Source organism: Protopterus annectens, chromosome 4.part1 (genome assembly GCF_019279795.1).
Source record: "Protopterus annectens isolate FY-2018-M chromosome 4.part1, PAN1.0, whole genome shotgun sequence".
In the NCBI taxonomy this organism is placed as follows: Eukaryota; Metazoa; Chordata; order Ceratodontiformes; family Protopteridae; genus Protopterus; species Protopterus annectens.
The window spans coordinates 460,255,696-460,282,531 of NC_056734.1; the positions used below are offsets into that span (position 1 = coordinate 460,255,696).

General features: G+C 40.8%; 1 protein-coding gene across 1 annotated transcript in view; it reads right to left on the reverse strand.

The window, feature by feature from the left end:
- LOC122800919 (probable cation-transporting ATPase 13A4) overlaps nucleotides 1-26,836 on the reverse strand; it is an 846,809-nt gene that overhangs the window by 407,398 nt on the left and 412,575 nt on the right. Inside the window, exons 13-14 of the mRNA XM_044070278.1 lie at nucleotides 9,024-9,085; nucleotides 8,277-8,427 (exon numbers count right to left, since the gene is read on the reverse strand). Coding sequence (XP_043926213.1) covers nucleotides 8,277-8,427; nucleotides 9,024-9,085 — 213 coding nt within the window. The remainder of the gene's footprint in view (nucleotides 1-8,276; nucleotides 8,428-9,023; nucleotides 9,086-26,836) is intronic.

A 26,836-nucleotide genomic window follows, 5' to 3' on the forward strand; every position in this document is an offset into this window, starting at 1 on the left:
GTTCTGGAAATAGATTACTAGAAGGAGCATTTGCACTGTTTAATAATTATAAATATTAACAAGTCTTCATGTTAGAGTAGTACTTTTGTATCATTCCTCAGTGTTAGGTTACTATCTGTGCATGAGGGGTTCCCTTTGATGCACTTATTCATTTTGCTAGTAGTGAAAGCCCACTGACTTATGGGAGGCTCTTAATGGTGTTCTAAATCAGTGTTCCTGTTAGAGTGCAGTGGTGGTATGTTCTGAAACTTAGAATCATCTGAATAATCAGTCTTTTAGGGGCTTGCGGAAAGTCTTACACTAGCTTGAAATTCTGTAATAATAAAAGCTATGTTCAACTTGCTTCATTTTTATTGCTTAAAATTAATTGAGATGGGGGCTGTAAATCTGTAAGTTAAAAGTATGCCTTTGTTTTGTTATTAGCAGAGAGAGATTGTTCTCTGGGGACATGTCCAAGGCCTGAACTAGTACATTATGTTTTTGTAACTTTCTACTTCCCTTGAAAGTAGAGTAATCCTTGGGAACCCCTTAACTAAATTTGGAGAGGGGGTTGGTTTTATTTCTAGTAAGAGGACCGCATTACACTTATGGTGATTAATCAGAGTTTTATGGGAGTTACTAATAATAAAAGTCTGGGAAAAAAATGGCTCCTTACAGCTGGGAGACTAAAATGATGGGGTTTAGGAGGCCTGCCTGTCATTATAGTAACATGCTTAAATGATATTAGATCCTTATTACAAATGTATGTGTGCGCGAACTCACTGTTTGCTCTTTGTGTGTGTGTGTGTGTGTGTGTGTGTGTGTGTGTGTGTGTGTGTGTGTGTGTGTGTGTGTGTGTGTGTTTGTGTTTGAATGATACTGCTGACTTAGAGAGTCTGGCATTGTGCCACCCAACATTAGTTCCCAGTGCCTCTGTCGAGAAGAGCCATTAGAGTGATCCCCGGGGTGAACTTTCTATTTCCCATCCACTCATCAAGATTTCTCTTGAAAAGGGCCAGTGAGGTGCTCTGTTTGACATGCATAGGAAGTCTATTCCATAGCATGGGCAGACTCTGGGTTATGAACCTGTCCCTCCAGCATGTTCTGTTGATTGTGGTAATGAGGTTGAGGTCTCTGGACAGTGTGGTGCAGAGAGATTGGGATTTCTTTAGATGTTACATTTCTAACAGAGCTGGGTCCAACATGGCTTTGTAAGTCACACAGAGATCGGCTCTAAGTAGGTGATATGAGACAGAGAACAGTTAGAGTTTTTTGAGTCTGTCCATATAGGACAACTATTTAAGGCCTAGGATCATCTTTGTGAGGTACTTTTGTGGCCTCTCCAGTTGTTGCAGATGTCTAGTGAGGTACATGCCAAATGAGGCATTGTACTCGATGATTGGTCTAATGAGGTAAGAGTAGAGGGATACAATGACATTTTTTTTCCTGGATGTAAAACCCTTAGTAATGAGATGTGCTACATAGAAGGACTTTCTGACCACAGTGGCAATGTGGTGATCAAAAGAGAGGTTGCTGTCAGCCTTTGTTCGCAGATCTCTAAAAACACCTTCTGTGTTCAGTGGGCTACCATCGATGTGGTAATTCACAGGAACCAAATTTTTCCCAAAGGGGATGATGACACATTTTTTTGGCATTGAGCCTGAGGGCATGGTTCTGACACCAGTCATTGGTCTCAGTGAGGCTTTTCTGCAGGATGTCAACATCACTTGGGGAGTTAATAATAGCTCCCAACTTGCAATCGCCTGTGAATTTTGTCAGTCAGAATCCCTTCGTGTTGGCCTGGACTTCAGAGAAGTATATACCAAACAGGAGAGGACCCAGGACCAAACCCTGTGGGATTCCACTCAGGACTGGTCAGCAGTCTGACTTGGAGTCAGCTGCTTTCACACTGTGGGTTCTATCTGTGAGACAATTTGCAACCCACCTAGTGATATAGGGGGTGATGCCAAGCTTAGTGAGTTTTTCTATGATTCCTGCATGGGAAATGGTATCAAAGGCCTTGGCCAGATCAAGGTAGGCTGTATGAACCACCTTTCCTTCATCCACAGCTCTTTTGACTGACTCAGAGTTGACCAGGTTGAGCAGGCATGCTCTACCCTTCACAAAACCAAACTGTGTGGGATCCAGAGTTTGGAGATTCCCTATATCCTTATTTATTAGGCCCATGATGATGTGATACATAGCTTTGCATATCAGACTATTCAGGCTAATGGGGAAATAGTTCCCAAAGTCTGTAGTCACTCCTCTTTTGTGGAAAGGGATAACTGTAGCAGTGCGCCATTTGGTAGGGATAATGCCTGAGGTGAGGCAGTGATTGAACAGGGCACACAGTTGTGGTGCCAGTTCACTCTGTAGTTCATGTGGAACACAGCCATGGATATTGTCAGGTCCCATAGAAGCTGTATTTTTGGCTTAGGACAGTGCTATTTTAACCTGTGCAGCAGTAATACTGGGTGCCTGGCAATCTACTAGTATTGTGACTGGTCCTTTGGGGGGGAGAGGGGTAAAGTTGGCACTGAATCTGTCGGCCAATATATTGGCAATATCTGTTGGCTTGGTATAGGAGGTACCATTGTGCAGTAGCTCAGAGCCAATCTGGGTATTTCTATGGAGATTCTTTAAATAACTATAGAAGGCCTTGTGTCTGCCTTTACTATCTGCTGCAATTCTGTTTTCATAGCTAGCTTTAGAGAATTTGATGAGGGATCTCAACTTTTTGTTGAGGCTGTTAAAGGAGTTTTTCCAGTCTTGGGACTTCACCTTATTCCACATCAGTTTTTCCTTCTATTGTAGAGTTTGTTTATGGCAGGGCAACCACCAGACTGGTTTCCCTTTTTTGGAGGAGAGCATCTTGGTTCTTTTGAGTATGGCAAGATCCATACATTTGTGTACATGTTCGTACAGTGCATTAGTGTATTATTCGGCAGTCATGCAACTATTCTCCATTTGCATGGGTGCCATGAAGTTAGCCACCTCTGTTTTTAGGAGCCCAAAGTTAGCTCTGGAGATGTTTTTCATGGTGGTTACCTTTGCGGGGGGAGGGGTGAGGGGAATGTGGATTTCCAAGGTGATTAGTTTGTGGTTGGATATAACCAGGGAAGAGTTAACTATTGGTGTAGAGCAACGATCACCCATGTTAGTAATGACCAGGTCAAGGATGTTGCTACCTCTAGTGGGGATAAGAACAAGCTGGTCCAGGGCATTGGAATTAATGAATTCCAGGAAACATTGGGCAAGTGTATTGGTTCATGAGTAGTTTTCCCAGTTAATGGAGGGGTAGTTGAAGTTGCCCAGTATGAGAGTGTTAGATTGGACCCTAATATTCTCCAGGGTGCTTGGGAACATGAAGTGTGAGTCTTAGGACATGGATGGGGACCTATAGCAGGCTATGACCTGAATCACTGTCTTACCCAATGTTAGCTTTACCTGAAGTATCTCTGATGCGTTATGTTGGGCTACCAGTCCGGAGGTGTGTGCAACCTTTTTGAATATAGAAATACCACTGCCTTTGGAGCTTCAGTCCAAGTTCTGAGGCCCAAAGGTGTGGAATGAGTTATAATCTGGTAGTGCAGGGGTGCTTTCTGTTGCTTTAAACCAGGTCCCTGTTACAGCACAAATGTTGATGTTCTCCATTTTAAGGAGTGCTTCAAGTGAGTGCATTTTGAGATTTAGACTTCTAGCACTGAGCAGCATGACCCTCAGATTGCATTTGTTTGTAGCTGTTACGGTGGTAATTTGGTCTTTGGAACACAGCCTAAAAAAAGCACTATAGGGATGACAAGATCCTTGGCCAGTATCTGGAAGACAAGGGGTGACAGATGCAGGACATCTCTGGCAAAGCACTGACGTCTGTCACTCATGTCATCCCAGGCAGACAGATACTGGATCCCCTTGGAATGACACCAGAAACTTAGCCAATTGTTGAAATCAATCATTTTCTGCTTGTATTGTGGTATCATTCTTGGTAATGGTAGGATGCTGCTCAGGTCTAGGGTCATACCCGCCTGGACTACATAGTCCGAGAGCTCCTCCATGTCTCTTTTCATGCAGTCCAGGAAGGTATGTCTCAGGTCATTCACATCCACATGTACAATGACAGAGTCATACTTGTACTTGCTGTTGAAGGACATGAGTGCGTGCGTTATGTGGCGATCCTGGAACCTGACAGGCAATTGACTGTTACTTTCTCCTTATTCAACCTAGTGAGTGGGACATCACTGTGCCTCACTATCATGTCACCTATGACTAGCGTGGTATGGGCATGCTGTTTTGCCTTAGGGGCTTTGGTTGAGTGGCACACTGTTTAGGAGAGTTATGTGTATCGTGATTAGTGTTGTGCTGTGGTGGTTGAGTGCGTTTCTGCCTTGGAGGCCTCTGCTGTTTAGGTAGATATGTGAAAGTACTTCTGCAATAAATTTTGTGTGTGTGCCTGTGTGTGCGTATGTGTATATGTGTGTGTGTGTGTGTCTGTGTGTGTGTGTGTGTGGGGGGGATTGTTCATTCATAGGCCAGGGGCCACTTATGTGAAAGTTATTTGTGCTATATAAGTCTTCATTGTGTGTGTGTGTGGGTGTGTGTGTGTGTGTGTGTGTGTGTGTGTGTGTGTGTGTGTGTGTGTGTGTGAGATCTCTCACTCAGTCCCCGGTGTGTGTGTGTGTGTGTGTGTGTGTGTGTGTGTGTGTGTGTGTGTGTGTGTGTGTGTGTATGTGTATGTGTGAGATCACTCACTCGCTCTCACTCACTGTTCTCTGTGTGCGTGTGTGTGTTCGAATGAAAGTGCTGACTTAGAGATTCCTGCATAGTACAGCTGCCAGTTATGTAAAAGTCTTCTGTAATAATTTTGTTTTGTTTTGTATGTGTTTGTTTGTGTGTGTGTGTGTGTGTGTGTGTGTGTGTGTGTGTGTGTGTGTGTGTGTGTGTGTGTGTGTGTGTGTGTGTGTGTGTGTGTGTGTGTATGTGTGTGAGCTCAGTGGCTCTCACTAACTCTTCATTGTGTGTGTGTGTGTGTGTGTGTGTGTGTGTGTGTGTGTGTGTGTGTGTGTGTGTGTGTGTGTGTGAGTATGTGTGTGTGTGTGCGTGAGTGTGAGTGTGTGCGATCAGCCTCAAGGGCGGAGCTTGACTTATGTACTTCAGTTTCACTTTTCCGTTACACTCCGAGCTTTCACACTATCACATAAGAAGCTTCACTTCAAAAAGAGAGAGGTCAGTCTATTCTTTAGACTATGGTATATCAGTAGTTAAGCAAATATTATACAGCAATCTTGCAAGATAATATTTCTATGGTTAAAGTAAGCTTGATGTCATTTGTAGCAGCGACTAGTAATTCTCTAAGCTTTTTTCTCATGCAGTTTTCCTCAGTTTGAACTGCTGTCTCCTTCACTTAAATATCAACAGCTTAAAGAAGTCCCATGTAATTTCTATTGTTCTGAAAGTCGCTTGAATGTCATGCTTGCATACTGTAGACTGTTATCAAAAGTAGCCATATCAGGTACTTTACAACTGGAAAACATAATATCATCACAAAATGCATCAAAGTCTTCATCAAGGGTTTTTGTATTTTAACAAGCTAATGTTGCTTACGTTTTACAAAATAGTCACCTTATTTAACATCAGTATGACACCCTTAAGTAACCTGCCATGTGTATGACTATTCTTGCTGCCACATGCGATCCTCACCAAATTCACTGACATTGGCTTGATTCTTTCATTCAATAGCATAAGCAGCAAAAGGCTTTGCAAGACCTTCTACTCTTGCAAAGGATATGGGAAGACTAAAGGGGATCTTTTTTAATCTCACAGTAATTCTGAAACTTTTCTGCCCTTAGTGCAGCATTCCCTCTCTCTCTCTCTCTTCCTTTTGAAAATTATGTGGATTATTAACTTTTATGGCTTCTTCCCTCCTGACATGGAGTAATGTTGTACATTGTGCCTTATCAAGATTCTCAGAGATTTTGCTTGTAGTCATGAACATACTGAATGTTTGAATCTTAGCTTTCCAAGTTAAAGAGAAATTCAGTTACAGGCAAGGCATACTAGTAATTATTTCACAAGCAAAAGACAAGACATCTATTTTCAATTATTTTTGCTATCATGCAACATTTGCTGTATTATTGTGGCTAAAACAATGAGACAAAAGCCATCTGCATACAGACAGCTTTTTCAGTATGTACTTCAAACTGTGCCACTCTAGGGGAAAACTAGATGATATAATATACATCTTTTAACTGATACATAAGGATAAGGTGCCAATTTGTTAAAGCTATACACCTACATTTTGTACCATTTATTTATTTTATTTTTATTTTACATTTGTTGACCGGGCTAGTCCAGCTGGATTTATGTCCATTTTCAGTGGAGGCCCGGGGAGAAAAGCTCCAGTGGTTTTTACAAGTTTGCACAGAAATAGGCATAATAAGATAACATTTATAAAACAGAGTAAGTTAATACATGTAATACACAAATATGAATAAGATTGAAACAGAGAGAAAAGATAAAATGTCTTTTCAAGCAAGGAATAGATATTTTTATATATATATATATATATATATATATATATATATATATATATATATATATATATGTGTACCAACCTAATCATTATGCTATTTTGATTAAATGATGGAATTCAGATTGATTCATTCTTCCTCTGATCACTCATTTTATCCACTCTATCCAGTTTAGGATTGCAGCATAGTTAGGGAATTAATCCCGGATAAAATCAAGTGTATTATTAATATTTATCATGTAATATTGTGTGTTGAAACATTTTATGCAAAACCTTATGCTTTATACAGTTCTTAAATTATATAGTCTAGAGTAATTGTCGTTCTTTTCTGACAATTCTTCCATAAGTTTCCAACCTATGAGAAGTTACAAAATTAGTATACTGTTTTGTTTGATGTGACTAAGAAAATAACCAACGTCTCTGCATATCAGTAATCACTGTAGTTAGTATATTACTAGCTCATTAGACAGACTGCGGTGGTGGTGCTGTGGTAGCGTTGTCGCCTCACAGTAAGACGTTGTCCTGTTCGATTCTCAGCTAGAGCGTTTTCTGTGTGGAGACCTGCGTGAACGGGCATACCTTCGTTGAAGTTTGTGTGTCAGGGCTGGCAACTCGGCACATAAAAATCTACTGCCAATCATTAGCGGACCGGAGTTCCGCTGTGGCGACCCCTTACCGGGAAAAGCCAAAAGACACAACAACAACAACAATAAGTAGCTCATTAGACATTTGGGCATTTATGCCTTTTGAATCAAAGACAAATTAGTATACCCCTCTGCCTGCCTTATACATTGAGACTTTTTGAAATACATCTGCAGCCATAATGACCACATGAACATTTGGGCATTATCTTTCCTATCAGCATCAAAAAGGAATGGAACATATAGTGTACATTGCCCACCAACCTCCTTAAGCACACATAACAGTAATTGGCACAGACCTTTAAACATGAGATCTTTCAATGCCTACTTCTGATGCTGGGCAATGCTACTGATTCTGAATTTCAGGTTATATTTAGAGGACAAAACTGTTCATAGTCCATAGCATTAAAAACTGTAATACCTCAGAGAATTTTTGAAAAGCACAGTAAGCTTAACTGGAATGTATTGGGGTTGTTGGAGCTGAAAATCCAAGAATGATGTGGGGTAGGACTGATGGTAAACATCGGTGGGGGGAACAAAAATCTTTTTGTAAGTTCCATAAGTATACATTCTACAATTCTACCTTATCAGAGTATAAAGTGCATTGTTTAGACATCATGGCTGTCTGTTAGCATTCATAATTCTAACTGATACTCTCAGGAGTGTTTATGGCCAGAAATGTAATTGCAATAGAGATGGTAGTATTATTTCTGAAAGCATAAAGTCATAGTTAATTTCTGTGGTGTAGCCATTGGTTCATCTTTCTCAGACAATGTTAATAATAGAAGGGCAGATGAAAGTGGTGCTGTACTGAGAAATCACTCAGGAGCTCCCATTTGTCAGTACAGTGAATGATGACTGGACATTTATATTCTGTAACATCATAGGCTCTATTTATCAATAGTGACAGAATTCATAAAGCTAAATAATAAATGGGAAAATCTGGCCTTTTTCTTTTATTCCCATTTTAATTACAACTTCTAAAGCAGAAGCAACCGAACACATTCCTATAGTAAAATTAAACTCATATTCAGTGTCACTAGCTCATAAAGTTGCACTCTAAAATAGTGATGTGGTTTACAAGCAAATTGCAGACTTAAAAAAAAATAATAATCTGTTGTCATGCTTACCCAGCCAGTAGCTTCAAACATTTTCATATCTAGAGGATCTCCTTGGATTTTATCATCTACAAGAATTAATGAGTGGCAGCTAGCCAAGGCTGCAAATAGTGGTCCCCATGGCAAAATAGTCCCAAAATTCAGAACAGCCATCCTCGTCAGCCTGATATGGCAAGAAATAGAACTATTTCAGTGCAACATTAAGATTTTATTTTATCAATTTTGCAAAAGAAAATCAAAATATACTGCAATCTTCAAAATATAATGACACAGTAAACTAAAGTTAGCCTTTGGTTACTAGTTTTAAAAATGAGTGGCAAGCCATAATACAAATGAAGGAGTTCAAATCATCACTTAGAATGTTGATTAAATAAAACTAACTCTAAACCACAATATCTGAGCTTCTGTGTTAATTTCAAACTGATCATGTTTACTGTTTAGCTTATTTGTTTAGGAATTGTTAAAAATCAAAGATGATCAAATATATTTATTCATATGAGGAATCCTCAAACTTTTTTATGTGAATAGCAATCCCTTGTATGCCTAAGCTAATGTAACTAATATCATGGTCCTCAAAACCTGGGGTAAGTCAACATAAACTCAATTATTCTAGTCCCAGCTGAGCCAACAACAGGGATGAATACCATTTAATCACTCTCATTTTATAAATCCCTCAGCATTTCTGCTTATAAAGCTACATTTGGAGATGGTACCTCTTCCAAAGCAAGCAAAATTATAACTTTTTTATAAATAACATACCTTTTCCCATCAGCTGTGACAAGGCCACAAACATCTAATCCATCTTCAGTCAAAGTTCCAGTCTAAAATGAAACAGTGTTTTGTAACTAGTGAAAACATGTCCTTTCATGTATTATATTTTTTGTGACAAAATATTCAGAGAGGTTATTAATTACTCGCTTGTATTTAACTCTGGCCCTCTGAAAATGAAAAGGAACATCATATTACCTCCAGTTCCTTGCCCATGGAGTGCAACGAAGTGTTCAACTGAAATGTTTTGGTTCCTTTATCCAGTTTGGTTATTACTCTAAAACATGCAATCCTTTGCCTCCAGAATGACCAGCCAAATGGTTTTCTAAAGTCAGATGGCTCAGGTAGGCTAAGCTTCATCATTTTTGACTAAGGTTCCGTTTTTCTAGGCCTGAACAGTTTTAAATTGGCAAAATGATGACTTTGTGAAATAAAAACTATTTGTGTCCAGTAAAACAGCGTATTTTGACCTTGGCAGATACTATTCAACTTGTCGGCATGGTTTTCTGACTGAAATCACATTTTTTGCATATGATTTTGAGTTTCACACCTTATTGTGATGCTTGCCTCTGGTTACCCATTAAAGGTGAACACCATTGTCAGTATATACCAGTATTTTAACAAACGTGCTAAGCTTTATTTTATGCAAAACAGCAGCACAATAAAATAATGTTAGTAGTTCACTAATCATGAATACACTGGCACTAGTCACTATACTCAGTGTAGTATGGAAAACAGTCATTCTTAAAATGTCTATGCTATGGTTATAATACATGTTTATAGTATATACAGGCTCAGGCAACTTTACATTACTTATCAAGCTGTGAGATTCATTTTTCCTTGACATGTACTATAGAAGCAGCTCTTTCTCATCTCTTCTGACTCTGTTACCTTTTATCTACTACTCATGTCTGTATCTAAGGCTGACTCTTACCCTACTGCACAAGATCCCATGGTCATATAATCTCACAGTGTATTTTCTTTCCTCATGGTTGTGCACAGTCTGGGCCTGGAGTCTATGTTTATACTCCATCGCTTCTCTATATAGTTAGTGTCTGGACAGGGGCATCTACCAGAAAGTAAAGCCCTCTGTGTATTGGTGTTATGACGAAAGTCAGCTGCCAAATGTCCTTGTGTTTGATGGTTTCCATGTGTTCTATTGACTCATCTTAAAACAAGTCACTCTTCTTTGATTTCTGTAAATCGGGAATTGCAACTTGAAAACTTAGGAAAAACAGACACCTGATTTCTGTTGAAAGGCAAATCTCCTTGCATCCCATCTCCAAACTTATATGTACCACCTCTGTGGCTGCAATAAAGTAGCAAAAAGTAAAAATAAACAACAACTGCAGCTCCAGTGGTGCAGAAGGACAAGGTCCTAACTACTGTCCAGGTGACCCTAATGTTGTGTTACAACAATGTCAGGGTGTAAGGATGGCCCTGTCCAGGATGGGATGGACAGAAGAAGCAGAGCACACACACTGTCATTATCACTCAAAGGAGTGGCAGTGGTACAGAGTGGTCTAGGAGGGTGGGAGTTAGGTTCACTGAGACACCAATGGGCAGTAGCCTCATAGAAAGTGAGCAGAGGCATATACTCTTACAGGGAGGTAATGTAGGTCACACTGGTGAGACAGTTTGCTTGTCTGTTTAGCAAGGAATGGGTTAGACCACACAAAAATGCTCTCTTTGCCAGGATGACACTGACTGCCAAAGTAGCCACATGACTGTCTGAATGATGGCCCTCCTTGGATAGAAGTTGCCTTGGCTTTAGGTGAAATACCTGTAACAGAGTAATGAATGGGTACTGTTTGACTGATGAGGAATCTTGGTGGTCAGCAAGCATGGGGGCAAAAATAACCTTGAAAAAGAGACTGTACCAGAGCCATTACTGGAGGTGCGGTGCAGCTGCCCTGGGCATAAGCTATTAGGAAACACAGATGCAAGTGGTGCTAGAGTGCTGAACCAGCATTGATTAAGAAGGTGTGAGGATATGAGATCTTTATAAATGAATGTAAATACTGCATTTACTTAGTGCAATGTAGTAACTGCATCAAACAGCTTGTTACAGTTCCACTGGCAATCAGCATTCTGCAGTTGCAGAAATGGACAAACAAACAATTTTTTTTTTTATTTTTGCTTTGAAAAGGCCATTATTTCTTTTTTACTTTGACATGAGGTATCACCAGTTTGGGGATGTGGACTGGGTGCCAAATGAGCTATATATGGTTCTGCACTGCTGTGCACCTCTGACTTGTTCCACAAAAGTTAATTTGGTTTTGAAAAACTGCAGTCAACAAAACTTCTTTCTTCTAAAGGAATATGCCCTCATTATATCATAAGGAATGCCATTTTTGGTCGAAGCTATTGACAGCACCAGATTATCTAGAATTAGAAGTGCCATCCTTTTAGGACTAGCAAGTTTTCTGGTAACCCTCATTTACAAGAATGCAAATAAACCACCAGAACATAGACATAAATGTGATCCATTTTCAGTAATTATTAAACTGCTCTTTCATTGTGGTTTTCATGGACTGGACCATATACTAGGAGACTAAAGACTTGCAATTTTGTCTGACAATAAGGAGGTTCTGGCACTATATCTAATGCCAAGCATTAGAGTTTCAGGAATCAAGTGAGCTAATGGCATGACAGAAATGATGCTGAATGTTTTGCAGCTGACGCATATGCACAGTTAGCCTGTAGCTGTGCTTCATTTCCTGTATAAACAAGGCCTAATGAGACAATATTCCAGACATGAAAACAAATGGATGCTTTTTGACAGAAGGAAGTTGCTGAAGTACTTAAACATAGTAAACATATCACAAATTGCAAGCATGCCCTCCTTGAAATGAAACCTGAGAAAGTACGTTTATGAGCATTTTGTAGTGTAAGAGATGTGGAACTGAAATCTTGCTAACAACTTTCTGAATTATGCATTTTTATTCAATTTGCAGGCAGACGTATGGGATTCTGAGGTGATACTTTGTGGGATATGTATGATGAAATGCATGTACAACAGTACTCAGACTGGCATGTCACTTTCAAATCTGTGGCAGAAGGAAGCAAAACCTGCGTATGTCACACATATCCCAGCTGTAGCTCTGTATTTATTAGTGTTACACTCAGTGAAGCGTTATATAGGGAAATGCACAAAAGACTGAATCAGTACAAGAGGCCATCTCCTTTTCAGATGGCAGCAAAAAATAGCAGAAATGAGTATAAAAGACATTGTGGTGTAGTGGGCAAGAAGAAAACAGCATGGTGACGAATAAGACAAACTAGGCAGTCACATGGATAAAATTCAAGTAAAACATGTAGCTAGGACTAACTGCAAATAAAAATACTTTTGATTCATTGCTATTGCAGAATGACTTTTATAGCATGATTCTGTGGCACAAAAATTATTTTAAAGGTCATACAGTGTTATTAACAGATAAATAATTGGGAATGTTAAAAGGTACTCCGACAAAAGACTTCACTCATCAAATGCTAGACAATTTCTGAAAGCCAGGGAGTTCCTCTGTTCTTACAGTAGATGAAATACAAAAAGGTAATTACAGAATCTGAAAATTGTTGCTAAGGTACACTTTAAATAAAATGGAATGTGAGATTCAGTAATCATTTTGATAGTAATCCAAAATACCACTAAAGACTGCAACTACATTATGTTACATTTTGAAACACAAAAGTAATATTAGTCATTATTATGGCAATACTTTTGATTAAAGGACACCGACTGCTTAATAATAATGACAGCCCCAGCTATACTGCCGGTGGAGCTTATATAAGGTGGACATGGCAAATGAACAGCAGCACACTAAGTAAAATGGGGACGTCACTGCACTGGCTATGCATACTCAATGAGGCTTTGCGTAGAGAGGTGTTATTTTGATCAAATATTCATGGTGGTGCATCTCCTGGCAAAGATGAGCACAACTCAGGAAATGTTTTCCTATATAAGGAGTAAAATTGCCACTTCAGCTGCACCAGGATTTGCCCAGAGTGACACACTTTTTAGTTACGTTAGAGTGGACCTTGCTGAGATGAATGTTCTAGAATAAATGTACATCTCTCCAGCTATGCCACTCTGTAGCACTTCATTGTTTAACACTTAAAAAGGAACAATTAAACAGGAAGAAGTACAGACATAACTCAAAAAACAAGCTACTTTGGTGGAATCACATCATTAATAGGCTGTATAACAGGAGGAAGAAAACCATGGCAAAATATATGAGGTGTAGCACCCAGCAGGAAAAAGAGTACTCCCATCAAACTAAACAAACAACTCAGCACTCCACGGCAAGTACAAATATGACACAGTCATTGTCCATGCTGGTGTGAACGACCTGAGACGTACCTCCCTGGACTACATGAAAAGAGACATAGAGGAGCTCTCTGATTATGTAGCCCAGGCAGGTATGACCCTAACCCTGAGCAGTATCCTTCCTTCACCAAGAATGATGCCACAATATAGAGACAAGATGATCAGCTTTAACAATTGGCTTAATGTCTGGTGTCATTCAAAGGGGATCCAGTGTCTGTCTGCCTGGGATGACATGCTTGACAAGCCACGCTGCTTCGCAAGGGACGGCTTGCACCTGTCACCCCTGGGATTCCGGATATTGGCTAAGGCTCTTGCCACCCCCATAGTGCCTTTTTAGGCAAGGCTCAAATTCTAAACCTACCACCCTAGAAAACAAAAATGGGAAGAAACTGAGGGTAATGCTGCTCAATGCCAGAAGTCTAAATCTCAAAATGCATGCACTCGAGGCCCTTCTCAGTATGGAGAACATCGATGTCTGTGCTGTAACTGAAACCTGGTTCAAGGCTCCTGAGAGCACCCCGGCACTATTAGGTTTTACCTCATATCATGCGTTCCGGCCCCAAAACCCGGACCACACCACAAATGGAGGGGGTGTATCCATATTCATAAAGGATACCCACACCTGCAGGTTGGTGGCAACGCACGAAGCTTCGGAAACCATCGAGGTGCAACTAACCATAGGCAAAACTGCTCTACAAATTGTAGCATGCTACAGGCCACCCTCTCAAACTCAGGAACCCCACACAGCCTTCCTGAAGACACTGGAGGTATTAAATGTATCTCCAAACATCATCATATTGGGTGACTTCAACTACCCGAATATAGACTGGGAACATTACTCAAGCCCTAACTTTCTAGCCCAACGGTTCCTGGAGTTCATAAATTCAAATGCCATGGAACAGCTAGTCACTGTTCCCACGAGAGGAGAAAATATACTAGCTCTCATTGTCACAAACATGGGGACAAAATGCTCCACACGGAAGTATATCCCTCATTGGTGAGATCTGATCATAAACTAATCTCACTGGTAATCCACATCCCGCCCCACCCCAAACAAAAAGACCATAGTGAAGAACTTCTCTAAAGCAAACTTCACACTACTCAAGACTGGTGTGGTATCCTTCAAGGCCCCTGAGCCAGTGGAAACCACAACCCAAGCTGTGGAAGCCCTTACAAATGCCTTCTATGAACACCTCCAGGACTGCATGGATCAGGCAATCCCAAATAAAACCAAGACTCTTTCCACAAAGGGCAAACGTCCAGTCTGGTGGACCCCAGCCATTAACAAACTTTACAATAAGAGGAGAAAGCTATTACATGATAGAACAAAATCCATAAAAGGGAAGTCACCCCTGATCATTATTAGTAAAAAATACGAGCACTCATAAAATCAACTAAGGCCAATTTTGAGAGAAAAATTGCCATGGATTCAAAGGACAATCATAAGGCCTTTTTCAGCTATGTTAGGAACCTGGGTGGAAACTCCCAGATATGCTCAGAATTAGTCCAAAATGGTACAAAAATCACTGAACCCACAGACATTGCCAACATACTGGCAGACAGGTTCAGTGCAAACTTCACCCCCCTCCCCCCCCTAAAGGAGAGATAACTATCCCAGCCGAGTGTAGCCTCCCGGACATCTCAAATGCGCAGGTGAAAGCTGCTCTCTCTAAAGCTAAAAACACAGCATCAATGGGACTGGATGGTGTCCCCGGCTGTGTGCTACATGAGCTAAATGAGGAATTAAACCCGCACATAAGGCAGCTGTTTAATCTCAGCCTTACCACAGGATACGTGCCCAAGGAGTGGCGTCACGGCAACTGTTGTCCCACTCCACAAAGGTGGCGCCTCACGGACCCTGGTAATTACCGCCCCATAAGCTTAACAAGTCTAGTCTGCAAAGCTATGGAGAGGATCATAATGGAGCTCATAAACAAAGATATAGGGGACTTGCAGACATTGGACCCGACCCAGTTTGGCTTTGTCAAGGGAAGATCATGCCTTTTGAACTTGGTCGACTTCTTGAAACAGTCACCAAGGCCATTGATGAGGAAAGGCAGTCCATACAGCCTACCTTGACCTTGCAAAGGCTTTCGACACAATACCCCACTCGGGTATTGTAGAAAAACTTACCAGCTTAAATGTAAACCCATATGTCACAAAATGGGTTGCAAACTGGCTTAAGGACAGAACCCACAGGGTTAGAGTTGCTGGCGCTGTGTCAGACTCCAAGCCGGTCACAAGTGGTGTCCCACAGGGCTCAGTCCTTGGACCCATATTGTTTGGCATCTACTTCTCAGAAGTACAGGCCAACATAGGAGGACTTTGGCTGACAAAGTTTGCAGACGACTGCAAACTGGGTGCCATAGTGGAAAGTGCATCAGACACGGATATCCTTCAGAAGGGACTCACAGAAACAGATAGCTGGTGCCAGAGCCATGGCCTGAAGTTAAACGCCAAAAATGTATAGTCATACCCTTCGGGAAAAACAAGGTAACCCCAAGCTACCATATAGGTGGCAATCCACTAAGCACAGAAGAGGTTATCAGGGACCTGGGGACCCAGGTTGACAGTGGCCTTTCTTTTGACACTCACATTGCTAAAGTGGTTAGAAAGACCTTCTACATTGCCCACCTGATCATGAAGGGATTCACATCCAGATCTAGTGAGGTTATTGTTCCCTGTACTCTTCACTTATCAGACCAATGATTGAGTACAATGCCCCATTCGGGATGTATCTCACCCGACATCTGCAGCAATTGGAGAGACCCCAAAATTCCTCACCAAAAGGATAAAGGGACTCCAAAATCTGTCATATGCTGCCAGATTGAAGAAACTCCAGCTCTATTCAGTCGCATACCGTCTGCTCAGAGGTGACATGTGCCTGACATACAAGGCCATGTCCAACCCGGAATTAATGGACATGCTCCACCTCAAAAATCCAAATCCACCAAAACCACTAGAGCAAGCGACTTAAACCTTAGCACGGATATAAATAGGATGTGCTTGAGGGATAGATTTATCACTCAGAGACTCCCTATGCTGTGGAATAAAATCCCGGTCCATGTGAGGCAGAGCACCTCGCTGACTCTGTTCAAGAGAAATCTAGACCTGTGGATGGGAGATCGTAGGTTTACCCCGGGAATCATCTCTGTGTCACTGCTGGACAGAGGCACAACAAACTAATGGGCACAGTATTTTTTCATATAAGGGGTGGCGTAAGCCACAAAAATTTGGGCTAGGCTTATAAATGCCTTAGGGCAGATAGCCTAGTATAAACCTATGAACCTATGAACCTATGAACCTAAATAAAGTGTACAGAAGCCAGTGTTGGGTAAATTTGGCCTTTCAGGCCAAGTACAATCACAAGGCATTCTTTAGCTATGTCTGCAAACTCAAAGGCAATACATAATTGTGTGCAGAGCTCATTGTTAATGGAGCCATCTATATTGAGCCAGAAGATACAGCAAACCTAGTGGCCATCAAATTCAACTCCAGCTTTACCCCTCTCTCCCGCTCAACTTTCCCTCAAGAAATACCATAAAATATAACTCCCCCTGCTACCACTAAGGAACAGGCCTTAATGGTCTCTCTACGGTCAAAAACTCTGCATCAGTGGGCCAGACAATATCCCAGGATGTCTTTTAAACAGCATGAAACATGACCTTTTAGGCCTTCTGGAATTGCTGTTTAACTGTAGACTTCAAACAGGCTTTGTGTCTCATGAATTGAGAATAGCAACAGTCAACCCTTTGCACAAAGGTGGGACATCTACAGATCCTGGAAAGTAGAGACCCATAAGTCTCACTAGTCTCATATGCAAAGCCATGGAAAAAACTATCATGGAAATTATCCATAATGACATAGGAAACCTCCAGAAACTGGACACAACCCAATCAGGTTTCATTGAAGGCAAGCCATTCCTACTCAACCTATAGTACTCTTTAACGAGGTCACCAAAGCAATGGATGAGGGCAAAATGGTTCACACTGGCTACCTTTATCTGGCCAAGGCATTTGACACAATAATGTCTCAAAAAAGCAAAGGTTCCAAACACAGCTGACAAATGATAGTTTGTAGTCCTTGTAAACTCTTAAATTCCTTTATTAAACATAACAGGTAAGCACTTTCACGGATCAAGTCTGCTTCATCAGGCAACAGCTATTTAAAATGTAGAGCAGCCAACCAGATAAAACTTTAAAAATAGGGGAGGGGAGGGGAGTTCCTTTTTCAACTAAGCAGTCATTTTGATGTTATCTCTGGACCTTGTTTTTTTGTTACCTTAGACATTGCCTCCTTATTTACAGTCATTCCCAGTGACAGGGGAATTGAGAATATTAGACAGATACTGAGTACACATGGCATTCCTACTGATAAAATTAGCCTTCTTTGTACTCTTTCAGAAATAATTCTTGAAAATAATGTATTTGTCTTTAATGACAACTTATACTTGCAAAAGGTAGGCGTGGCTATGGGCACAGCTTGTGCCAATAGCAACGCCAACCTAACATTGATTAATTGGGAGACTGAATATGTTCTATCTAATGCCAATTATGGTACATCTATTGGATGGTACACTCATTTTGTAGATGATATTTGTTTGCTTTGGTGTGGTACAGAGGAACTCTTAATTGAATTTTTAGAGTATTCAAATGATATCAACAGCTTTCTTAGATTCACTTATAAATACTTGACTACACGTATAGATTTTTTAGATGTAAAAATTAGTAAAGATGCCCTATATTCAGTGTCAACCAGCATATTTAGGAAGAGTGTTAGATGGAATAATATCTTGCAAAATAGCAGTATGCATCCAAATCACATTAAGTTTATTGTGCTTCTTGGACAAATCATTCAACTAATGAGTCTACATAGTGATGATGCTGAGTTAGCATCAGCTCTTACTTTATTAAAAGAGGAGTTTATTAGCAGAGGATATAAGAGCGAAGTCATTGATAAACAAATATCAGAGGCATGGAAAGAGAGGAAAGATAGATGTAAACTGTATTTTGTTAGGAATTTGCCTCATACTAATCCACAGTATTTGGATGGTGCATTTGACTCCAACAGCACTGTGGTAGATAATAGAAGGAAGGTTCGTATGCCCTTGACTTTTGCCAGTAATATTAACACGGTATGTGAGACTATTAGTGCCAATTGAGACATTTTGTTAACTATACCTGAACTTCAAGGGGTGATTAGGAATAACCCTAATTAAACCATTAGGAATAACAAAACTCTCAAACAACAACTTTGCTATAGACCCTTGAATTCCCCAAACTATGTTCTATCAGATAGGAATGGTACTTATGCCTGCAGAAGATGCATGGCTTGTGTTTGTATACACACAGGTGGTTACTTTTCTCATACGAGCCTTGGTTTCAAGATTGATACTAACTTTTATGCGGATTGTCTAACCAAGAACTTGGTATATTTTTGTTACTGTAGGGGAGGGGCCACAACTGAACCTGGTAACTATCACCCCATAAGCCTGGCTAGCCTGGTCTGCAAGGCTATGGAGCGCATCATCATGGAACTCATTAACAAAGACATTGGGAACCTCCAAACACTTGACCTAACCCAGTTTGGCTTTGTTAAGGGCAGATCATGCCTACTAAACTTGGTTGACTTCTTCAAGACAGTCACTAAGGCCATAGATGAGGGGAAGGTAGTTCACACAGCCTACCTGGACCTCGCCAAGGCTTTTGACACCATTCCCCATTCGGGAATTATAGAAAAACTCACCAGCCTGAACATAAACCCCTACGTCATGAGATGGGTTGAAAACTGGTTTACAGACAGAATTCACAGGGTAAGAGTAGCGGGCTCCAGGTCCGACTTTAAACCAGTCACAAGTGATGTCCCACAAGGCTCGGTCCTGGGACCCCTACTGTTCAGCATATACTTCTCAGAAGTACAGACAAACACAAGAGGACTATGGCTAACCAAGTTTGCTGATTACTGCAAACTGGGAGCCATAACTGACTCTCCAGCAGACACAGACATTCTCCAAAAGGGCCTTACTTAGACGGACACCTGGTGTCAAAGTCATGGTCTCAAGCTAAATGCCAAAAAATAAATAGTCATCCCATTTGGGAAAAACAAAACATCCATGAATTACCACATAGTTGGCAGCCCCCTTAATACAGAAGAGGTAATAAGAGATCTGGGGACCCAGGTAGATAGTAATCTCTCCTTTGACAATCATATTGCCAAAGTAGTTAGGAAATCTTTTTATGTAGCCCATCTAATTACTAAAGGGTTTGCATTTAGAAATAAAGAGGTTATAGTGCCCCTCTACTCATCACTCATCAGACCCATCATAGAGTACAATGCCCCGTTTGGGATGTACCTCACAAGACACTTCCAACAGCTGGAAAGACCACAAAAGTACCTCACCAAGAGATTTACTGGTCTCAAACATATGTCCTATGCAGCCTGACTGGAAAACTACAGCTGTACTCAGTGGCATATCGCTTACTCAGAGGTGATCTCTGCCTGACTTACAAAGCCATGTCCAACTCAGAATTGATGGACATGCTCCACCTAAAGAAATTCAAGTCACTGCTAGCCACTTGCTCTAGTGAGCTAAACCTCACCACAACAATAAATAGAACATGCTGGAGGGATAGATTCCTGTCACAGAGACTCCCCATGCTTTAAAACAAAATTCCTAACTACATTAGGCAGAGCCCCTCACTAACACTCTTCAAGAGAAACCTTGACGAGTGGATGGGTAACAGAAAATTCACCCCTGGGATCACTTCATTGGCTCTTCTTGACAGAGGCTCAGTTAATTAATCAAGGAGGTGGCGAAAGCTGACACACTCTGGCTAGGCTTATAAATGCCCTCGGGCAGATAGCCTAGTACCTACATATGAACCTATGAACCTATGTACCATATGTTTTTCCTTCTATACAGGTAAAACGAATAGGGTATTCAAAGAAAGGATCTTGGAGCACTTGAGAGATATTAGGGATGCAAAAGAATCAAGTGCATTGGCTATACATGTAAAGAGAGAAGGCTCCGATCACAAGTTACATGTAAAAAGAGAAGGCTCCGATCACAAGTTACATGTAAAAAGAGAAGGCTCCAATCACAAGTTACATGTAAAAAGAGAAGGCTCCGATCACAAGTTACATGTAAAAAGAGAAGGCTCCAATCACAAGTTACATGTAAAAAGAGAAGGCTCCAATCACAAGTTTAAATTTGTAGCCTTAGAACGTATGCGGTCTAGTGTCAGGGGTGGAGACCTTAAAAATAAGACTGAATCTAGAGAACAGAGATGAATTTTACAACTGCAGGCTAATAACCCCCCTGGTTTAAATAGCAAGGTTTCTCTTAAACCTTTCTTAAAAGCTAGACCTCTTAAACATCTTTAATTTTTATACATTTATTTTTATTATTTTTGTGATGATTAGATGTTTAAGATATTTGAATAGGCATATTTTAACAGATTGCTATATATACATATATATATATATATATATATATATATATATATATATATATATATATATATATATATATATACATATATATATATATATATATATATATATATATATATTTATAGTATATGTTTTATATTTGTAGGTTTATTCTAGCAATTCGAGTATTTCTGATTGATCTACTTATTTTTAAGTGTTATATTACATTTTAGCTGCTGCTGTGTTTTGCATATTTAATGAGACACCATCCCCCAATTTTTAAAGTTTTATCTGATTGGTTGCTCTACATTTTAAATAGTTGTTAGTCATCTATGTTATTTAATATGATCTGATGAAGCGGAGTTGATCCGTGAAAGCGCTTACCTGTTATGTTTAATAAAGGAATTTAAGAGTTTACAAGGACTATCATCATTTGTCAGCTGTGTTTGGAACCTTTGCTTTTTTGTGACATTACATTTGTTTTGCTTTGTGGTTCCTTCATCAACAGTGAGGTATTTTTTTCTCATTTGACACAATATCATACTCAGGCACTGTTGACAAAATCAAGAGGCTAGGTATAAACCCTTATGGCATCTGGTGGATAGCCAGCTGGCTCACAGACAGGACCCAGGAATTTAGAACTGGAGTTCACCTCTACAAAGAGAACAGTCACAACTGAAGTCCCTCAGAGATCAGTCCTGGGACTGCTCCTTTTTGGCATTTACTTCCCTGAATTCAAGGTCAATGTCAGTGGCCTCTGACTGAATAATTTTGCAGATGATTGCAAATTAGGGGAGTCATTGAATCCCCCACTGACACAAATGTTCTCCAGGAAAGGCTGACTCAGGCAAATAATTGGTGCTACAGCCATGGACTAAAACTAAATGCCATGAAATGCATAATAGTATCCTTTGGGAAGTCATCCATCCCTAGGAACTATCATATTGACAACACACACTTTAGAGTTGACCCAGTAGTTAGGACTTGTGGACACACATAGAAAATAATTTATCCTTAACAATCATGTGTCTACAGTAGTGAAGAAATTACTCTACCTTGTGCAAGTTATAAACAAAGGTATGGCATCTACATTGAAAGAGCTCATTGTTCCACTGTATTCGGCATTCATCAGACCTATCATTGAGTACAATGCCTCATTTGGTATGTACATAACCAGGTACATCCAACAGTTGGAACAACCACAGAGGTTCCTCACTAAAAGAATACAGGGAATAAGTAACATGTCCTGTGCAAAATGCCGTAAGACCCTATCTCTGTATTCTGTCTTATACAGGCTGTTGAGGAGAGATCTATATCATACAAGGCATTATCAGGCCCCACCCTGATGAACCTCCTGCATATCCACAGAGCAAACAGCACCAGAATTACCCACTCTAAAGACTTAAACTTTGACTGTGATATAAATAGGATCTGCTGAAAAGACAGGTATGTATTCAAGAGAATACCCCTTCTCTGGAACAGACTCCCACCCATGTGAAGTAGAGTTTCTTCCTAACCCAATTCAAGTGTAACTTGGACAACTGAATGTGCAACAGGAAATTCATCCCTGGTTTTGTACCTGTGTCTCTAATGGATAGAGGCAGCCTGTAAATGGTTCATGTCTCAGGCCTCTGCTTGTAAATGTTTCATCTCCCAAGCCCCTGTTTACACTTATAAAGGGTACCAGAACTTGACAGATATTTGGGATGCATGGCTAAGTTTAAAAAGGCCATTGTGATCATCAGCCTAATGCAGACCTATGAACCTATGAACAATAAAGTAGTTCTTCTCAAAGGTAAACAATGCATCTTATGAGTACTTGAAAAAGTACATTATTCTGAACATCCCTCAGAATCATTACCTTTTAAAAGTTCTGAAGATATCCATAAACAAGTAAGGTTTTCCACATAATGGATCCTGCTTACAGCAACTTTTTATAATGTCACAGCAGACAGCAAAGGAAACAATATCAAAATTTATTACATCCATGCCATCAATTGGTGTGATGTGTTTATTTACATAAATATGGATCTGGGATGCGAGGAGAAATTTACTGCTAATATGCAAAATAGAACTATCCATTGCTAAACCCTAATGACAGTAGAATAGCTTGAATTACCTGACATATTAACCACATCACAAGTCAAAATGATTCACAATTATTTTAAATAAACCTTGTACCACCAACCAAGATCTGGTTCAAAAATACAACTCCACCACAAAAATCTCAGATCATGCAATCAAAATTTACTGCTAACCTAAAATCAGACAGTTGTCTTGGAGGCTTGCTCTACTCAGTTGATTTTGCAAATAAATAAGAGCAACAATGACAACAACCACAAATAAATAAATAAATAAACAAATAAATAAATAAATAAATAAATAAAGGAGCACATCCACTCAGAAATTCTTCTCCAAGCAAAATCTAAACAATTTCATAGTTTATTAATAATGCATCTTAACTTAAAATGGACCTGTCCATGCACCTTTGCTTTGAAAATACCATCTACTCCCTCCTCTTCTAACATCTAATCATCTGTTTTATGATACTTACTGTCCCTATAATCCTCCTTTTTATTCTCTTTTCCCTCTTCTCCCCTTATTTCCTTCTTTCCTTGTCATTATCAAGGTACACCTCTGTAGTCTTTTCTCCATATCAACCCCATTTTCTCCAAGAAGTCATTTTGTATTAATATCTTTCTAACGTCCTATTCTTTTATCTCTTTACATCTGACCTTCTTTCTGTCTCACTGCCTACCTAGTCCTCTGCTGTTTTCTTGCCCTACTACCCCCCATTCCTTTATCCCTCCTGCACTCTCCCTACCTAACTGTACCATGCCGTTTCCACCACACTAACTTTGCACATATTATATATTATATATCTCTCTACCTACTTCCATATTTTTCATATCTCACTCTCCACTGTTAAAGTTTCCTAATTTTCCTCATACCCTCTCATTTTTCTTCTAATCCTCCTCTCTACTTCCATTTTCTTTACTTGGTTTAGTCTGCACTAGTTTATTTGGATAAATAATGCCACCAATAGTCTGTCTCCATTATCTTCTGGATTTCTATAACTGTACATTTTTTGTACTTCTTATTCTAAATACTCTGTACTTTTACTAGTACAGTCACTTTCCCACTCATCTCGAAATTAAATCTAGAGGTCCCCTCGCCCTATGCCCATACACCAGCTCAGAGGGTGAAAAACCTGTGGATTCCTGGGGAATCTCTCTGTAAGCAAACAGATGGGGCAAATATTTGTCTCACTCCCTCTTGAACTGGTATGCAAATGCCCATAGCATGGACTTGATTGTAGAGTTTAACCTCTCAACAAGACCATTAGTCGGGGGATGGTAGGGGGTGGTCTTCATGTGCTTCAGCCCACAGTACTTCCATAGACAAGCCAGCAGGTCTGACATGAAATTGGCACCTCTGCCAGTCAGCATTTCCTTTGGGAAACCTACCCTGCTGAAAATCTCTAACAAAGCACTTGCCACCTTTTCTGCCTCTATGGAGGATAGAGCCACTGCCTCAGGGTATCGTGTAGCATAATCCACTACCACTAGGATATACTTTTTCCTTGTGGAATGTGGGGGTACTCAGAGGCCCCACAATATCTATAGCTACCCTCTGAAATGGCTCATTAATCACAGGCAAAGGCATCAAAGGAGCTCTCACCTTGTCTCCTGCCTTGCCTACCTTTTGGCACTGCTCACAGGTCCTGCAGTACCCTGTTACATCTCTGGAAATTCCAGGCCAATAGAAGTTCTGCATAATATGTCTCTGTACATTTTATGCCCATATGACCTGCAAAGGGAATATTATGGGCTATGGCTAGAAGCACCAGATGGTAGGATCTAGGCACTACCAACTGCTGTACCCTCTCACCTTCTAGCCCTCCCCCAGGGGTGCACTCTCTATACAGTAACCCTTTGTCCCAGTATACAGATTCCCCCTTCCCTTGAGAATCAGGTGTCTCACTAGCTACCTGCCTCTGGCCTTACAATGTAGGGTCCGAGAGCTGAGCCTGTCTCAACTCTCTCCTTGTAACCCTTCCCAGCTCCCTGTCCACACGAAGTTCTGGCATCCTCTGACAATGGTGCCTCACTGTCTGCCTGGATACTATTACTCACCTCTACCTTTGCAGTCACTCTGTCCAAGGGAACATCAGTACCCACAAGCAGATGTGGCTCACCTTCAGTCTCACTGTTACTGAGTAGCTCCCTCCCTGAAGTAACCAGCTCACCGGTTCTGGCTGCAAATATGTGGTCTGTCTGGGTCTCCCGCAGGCTACCAGATCCACATGTTTATCTCCTAGCCTGACTGCGTGTAACTGCATAAACACATGGTACTCCCTCATCCAAATCCTTCCCTGTCCGGACATCTGCAGGATGGTAGTTCGGTACCCATGTTGTCTCAAGGCAACCTACTACTGGCATTTTGTCTTCCCCACTTACTGCCTGTCTCTCCTTTTGTTCCCCACCTTTCCTCTGTGGACATCTGTATGCCACATGACTCCACTGGTTGCATTCAAAACATTTAACCCTAGGTTCTGGACATGTGCCTGCACTAGTGGCTTCCCCTGATACTGGCAGACTCTGCTGGGGAAGTCTGTGCTGCCTAACATGAGTTCCTTTAGACCCATGAGCAGTACTGGGGGTCCCTTTCCTATGCAGGGATGCCCTGCTTGCTAGGTATAGGTCTCCCTTCTTCCCCAACTCATTTGAAGTAGCACACTGTCTATCAGCTAACAAGATCCTCATGTCCTCAGGCAAAGTGCTAATAGCTTGTTCCCTCAACAAAAGGTCTGCCCGCCCTTCAAAAGTGGTGACCTGACATCCACTCACCCACTTATGAAAATAAGTGCTCAGTTCAGCAACATATTCACACACACTTTCATCTGCCTTGCATCTATACTTACAAAACTTTTTCCTATAAGTTTCAGGTGTTAGCTTAAAACATTCTAACAAGCTATGCTTAACAAAAGTGTAATTAAAACAGTCAACATCAGACATTTTAGACAACATAGTCACAGCTTTTCCATGGAGTAACGGGGTCAGGAACTGTACCCAGAGCCTTTGGTCAACATCATACTGTTTACATACCCTCTCAAACATATGAATGAAACTATCAAAATTTTCCCCCTCTTTAAACTGCAGAAGAAATTAACTGACCTTTTGTGCTTTTGTACCAGTTACTCCCTTCCCCATTACCTCCATGACTCTGGTGAAGAGTCAGCATCTCCCTCTCATGCTGCCTCTGCCTCTCCTTTTCCTCAGCTTCCAGACATAGCAGTTTCTCATTCTCCTCAGCCTGCAGACATCTCAGTCTTTCAGTAGCTTTTATTTCCAAACACCTGGCCTCCAACTTGAGTCTTTTTAGCTCCAGATGAATTTTTAAGTCCTCTGCAGAAAGGTTCAGCTGTCCATTCTCTGAGGCTGGTACATCTCCACTGCCAGTCTGATCGTCCTCCTGGTTGCTGTTTTCTGATGCAGCTGTGACCAAAGCTGCACTTATGTCTGCCTTAATCAGGTTTCCATGCACCAGTCCCCTAGCCTGGCACATCTCAGCCAGCTGGCTCCTTTTCAGCTTCCCTTACTCCTCTGATGACATGCTGCCTGCTCTCCCTGACTAACTAAGCTAACAAAAGAAATAAAACAATTGTGATCTGAACTCTGAGTATTCACTGCATAGCTGATTTAGAGTACAAAACACCTTCACTGATCACTGTACACAACCTACAGGAATTCACTCTACCCACACCACTACAAGCTAATTAGTATTTGCCAACCAACCCGTGCACTGGCCCAACAATCAAGGAGCCTCAATACTCACCACTAACACCAGTGAGAGGTGTCCATATAGTTAAAGGATAATAAATACCCACGCAGTAAAGTACAATTTCCCTTAAGAGCACACAGAGATCACAATCAGTCTGGGGCTGGTTTGTCCCTTTCTCTCCAGGTCCCCAATAGACTCCCCACTAGCACAGCTATAGGGTCCAGATCTCAGCCTAGTGGGCAAGCTAAAACCTCCAGCACCC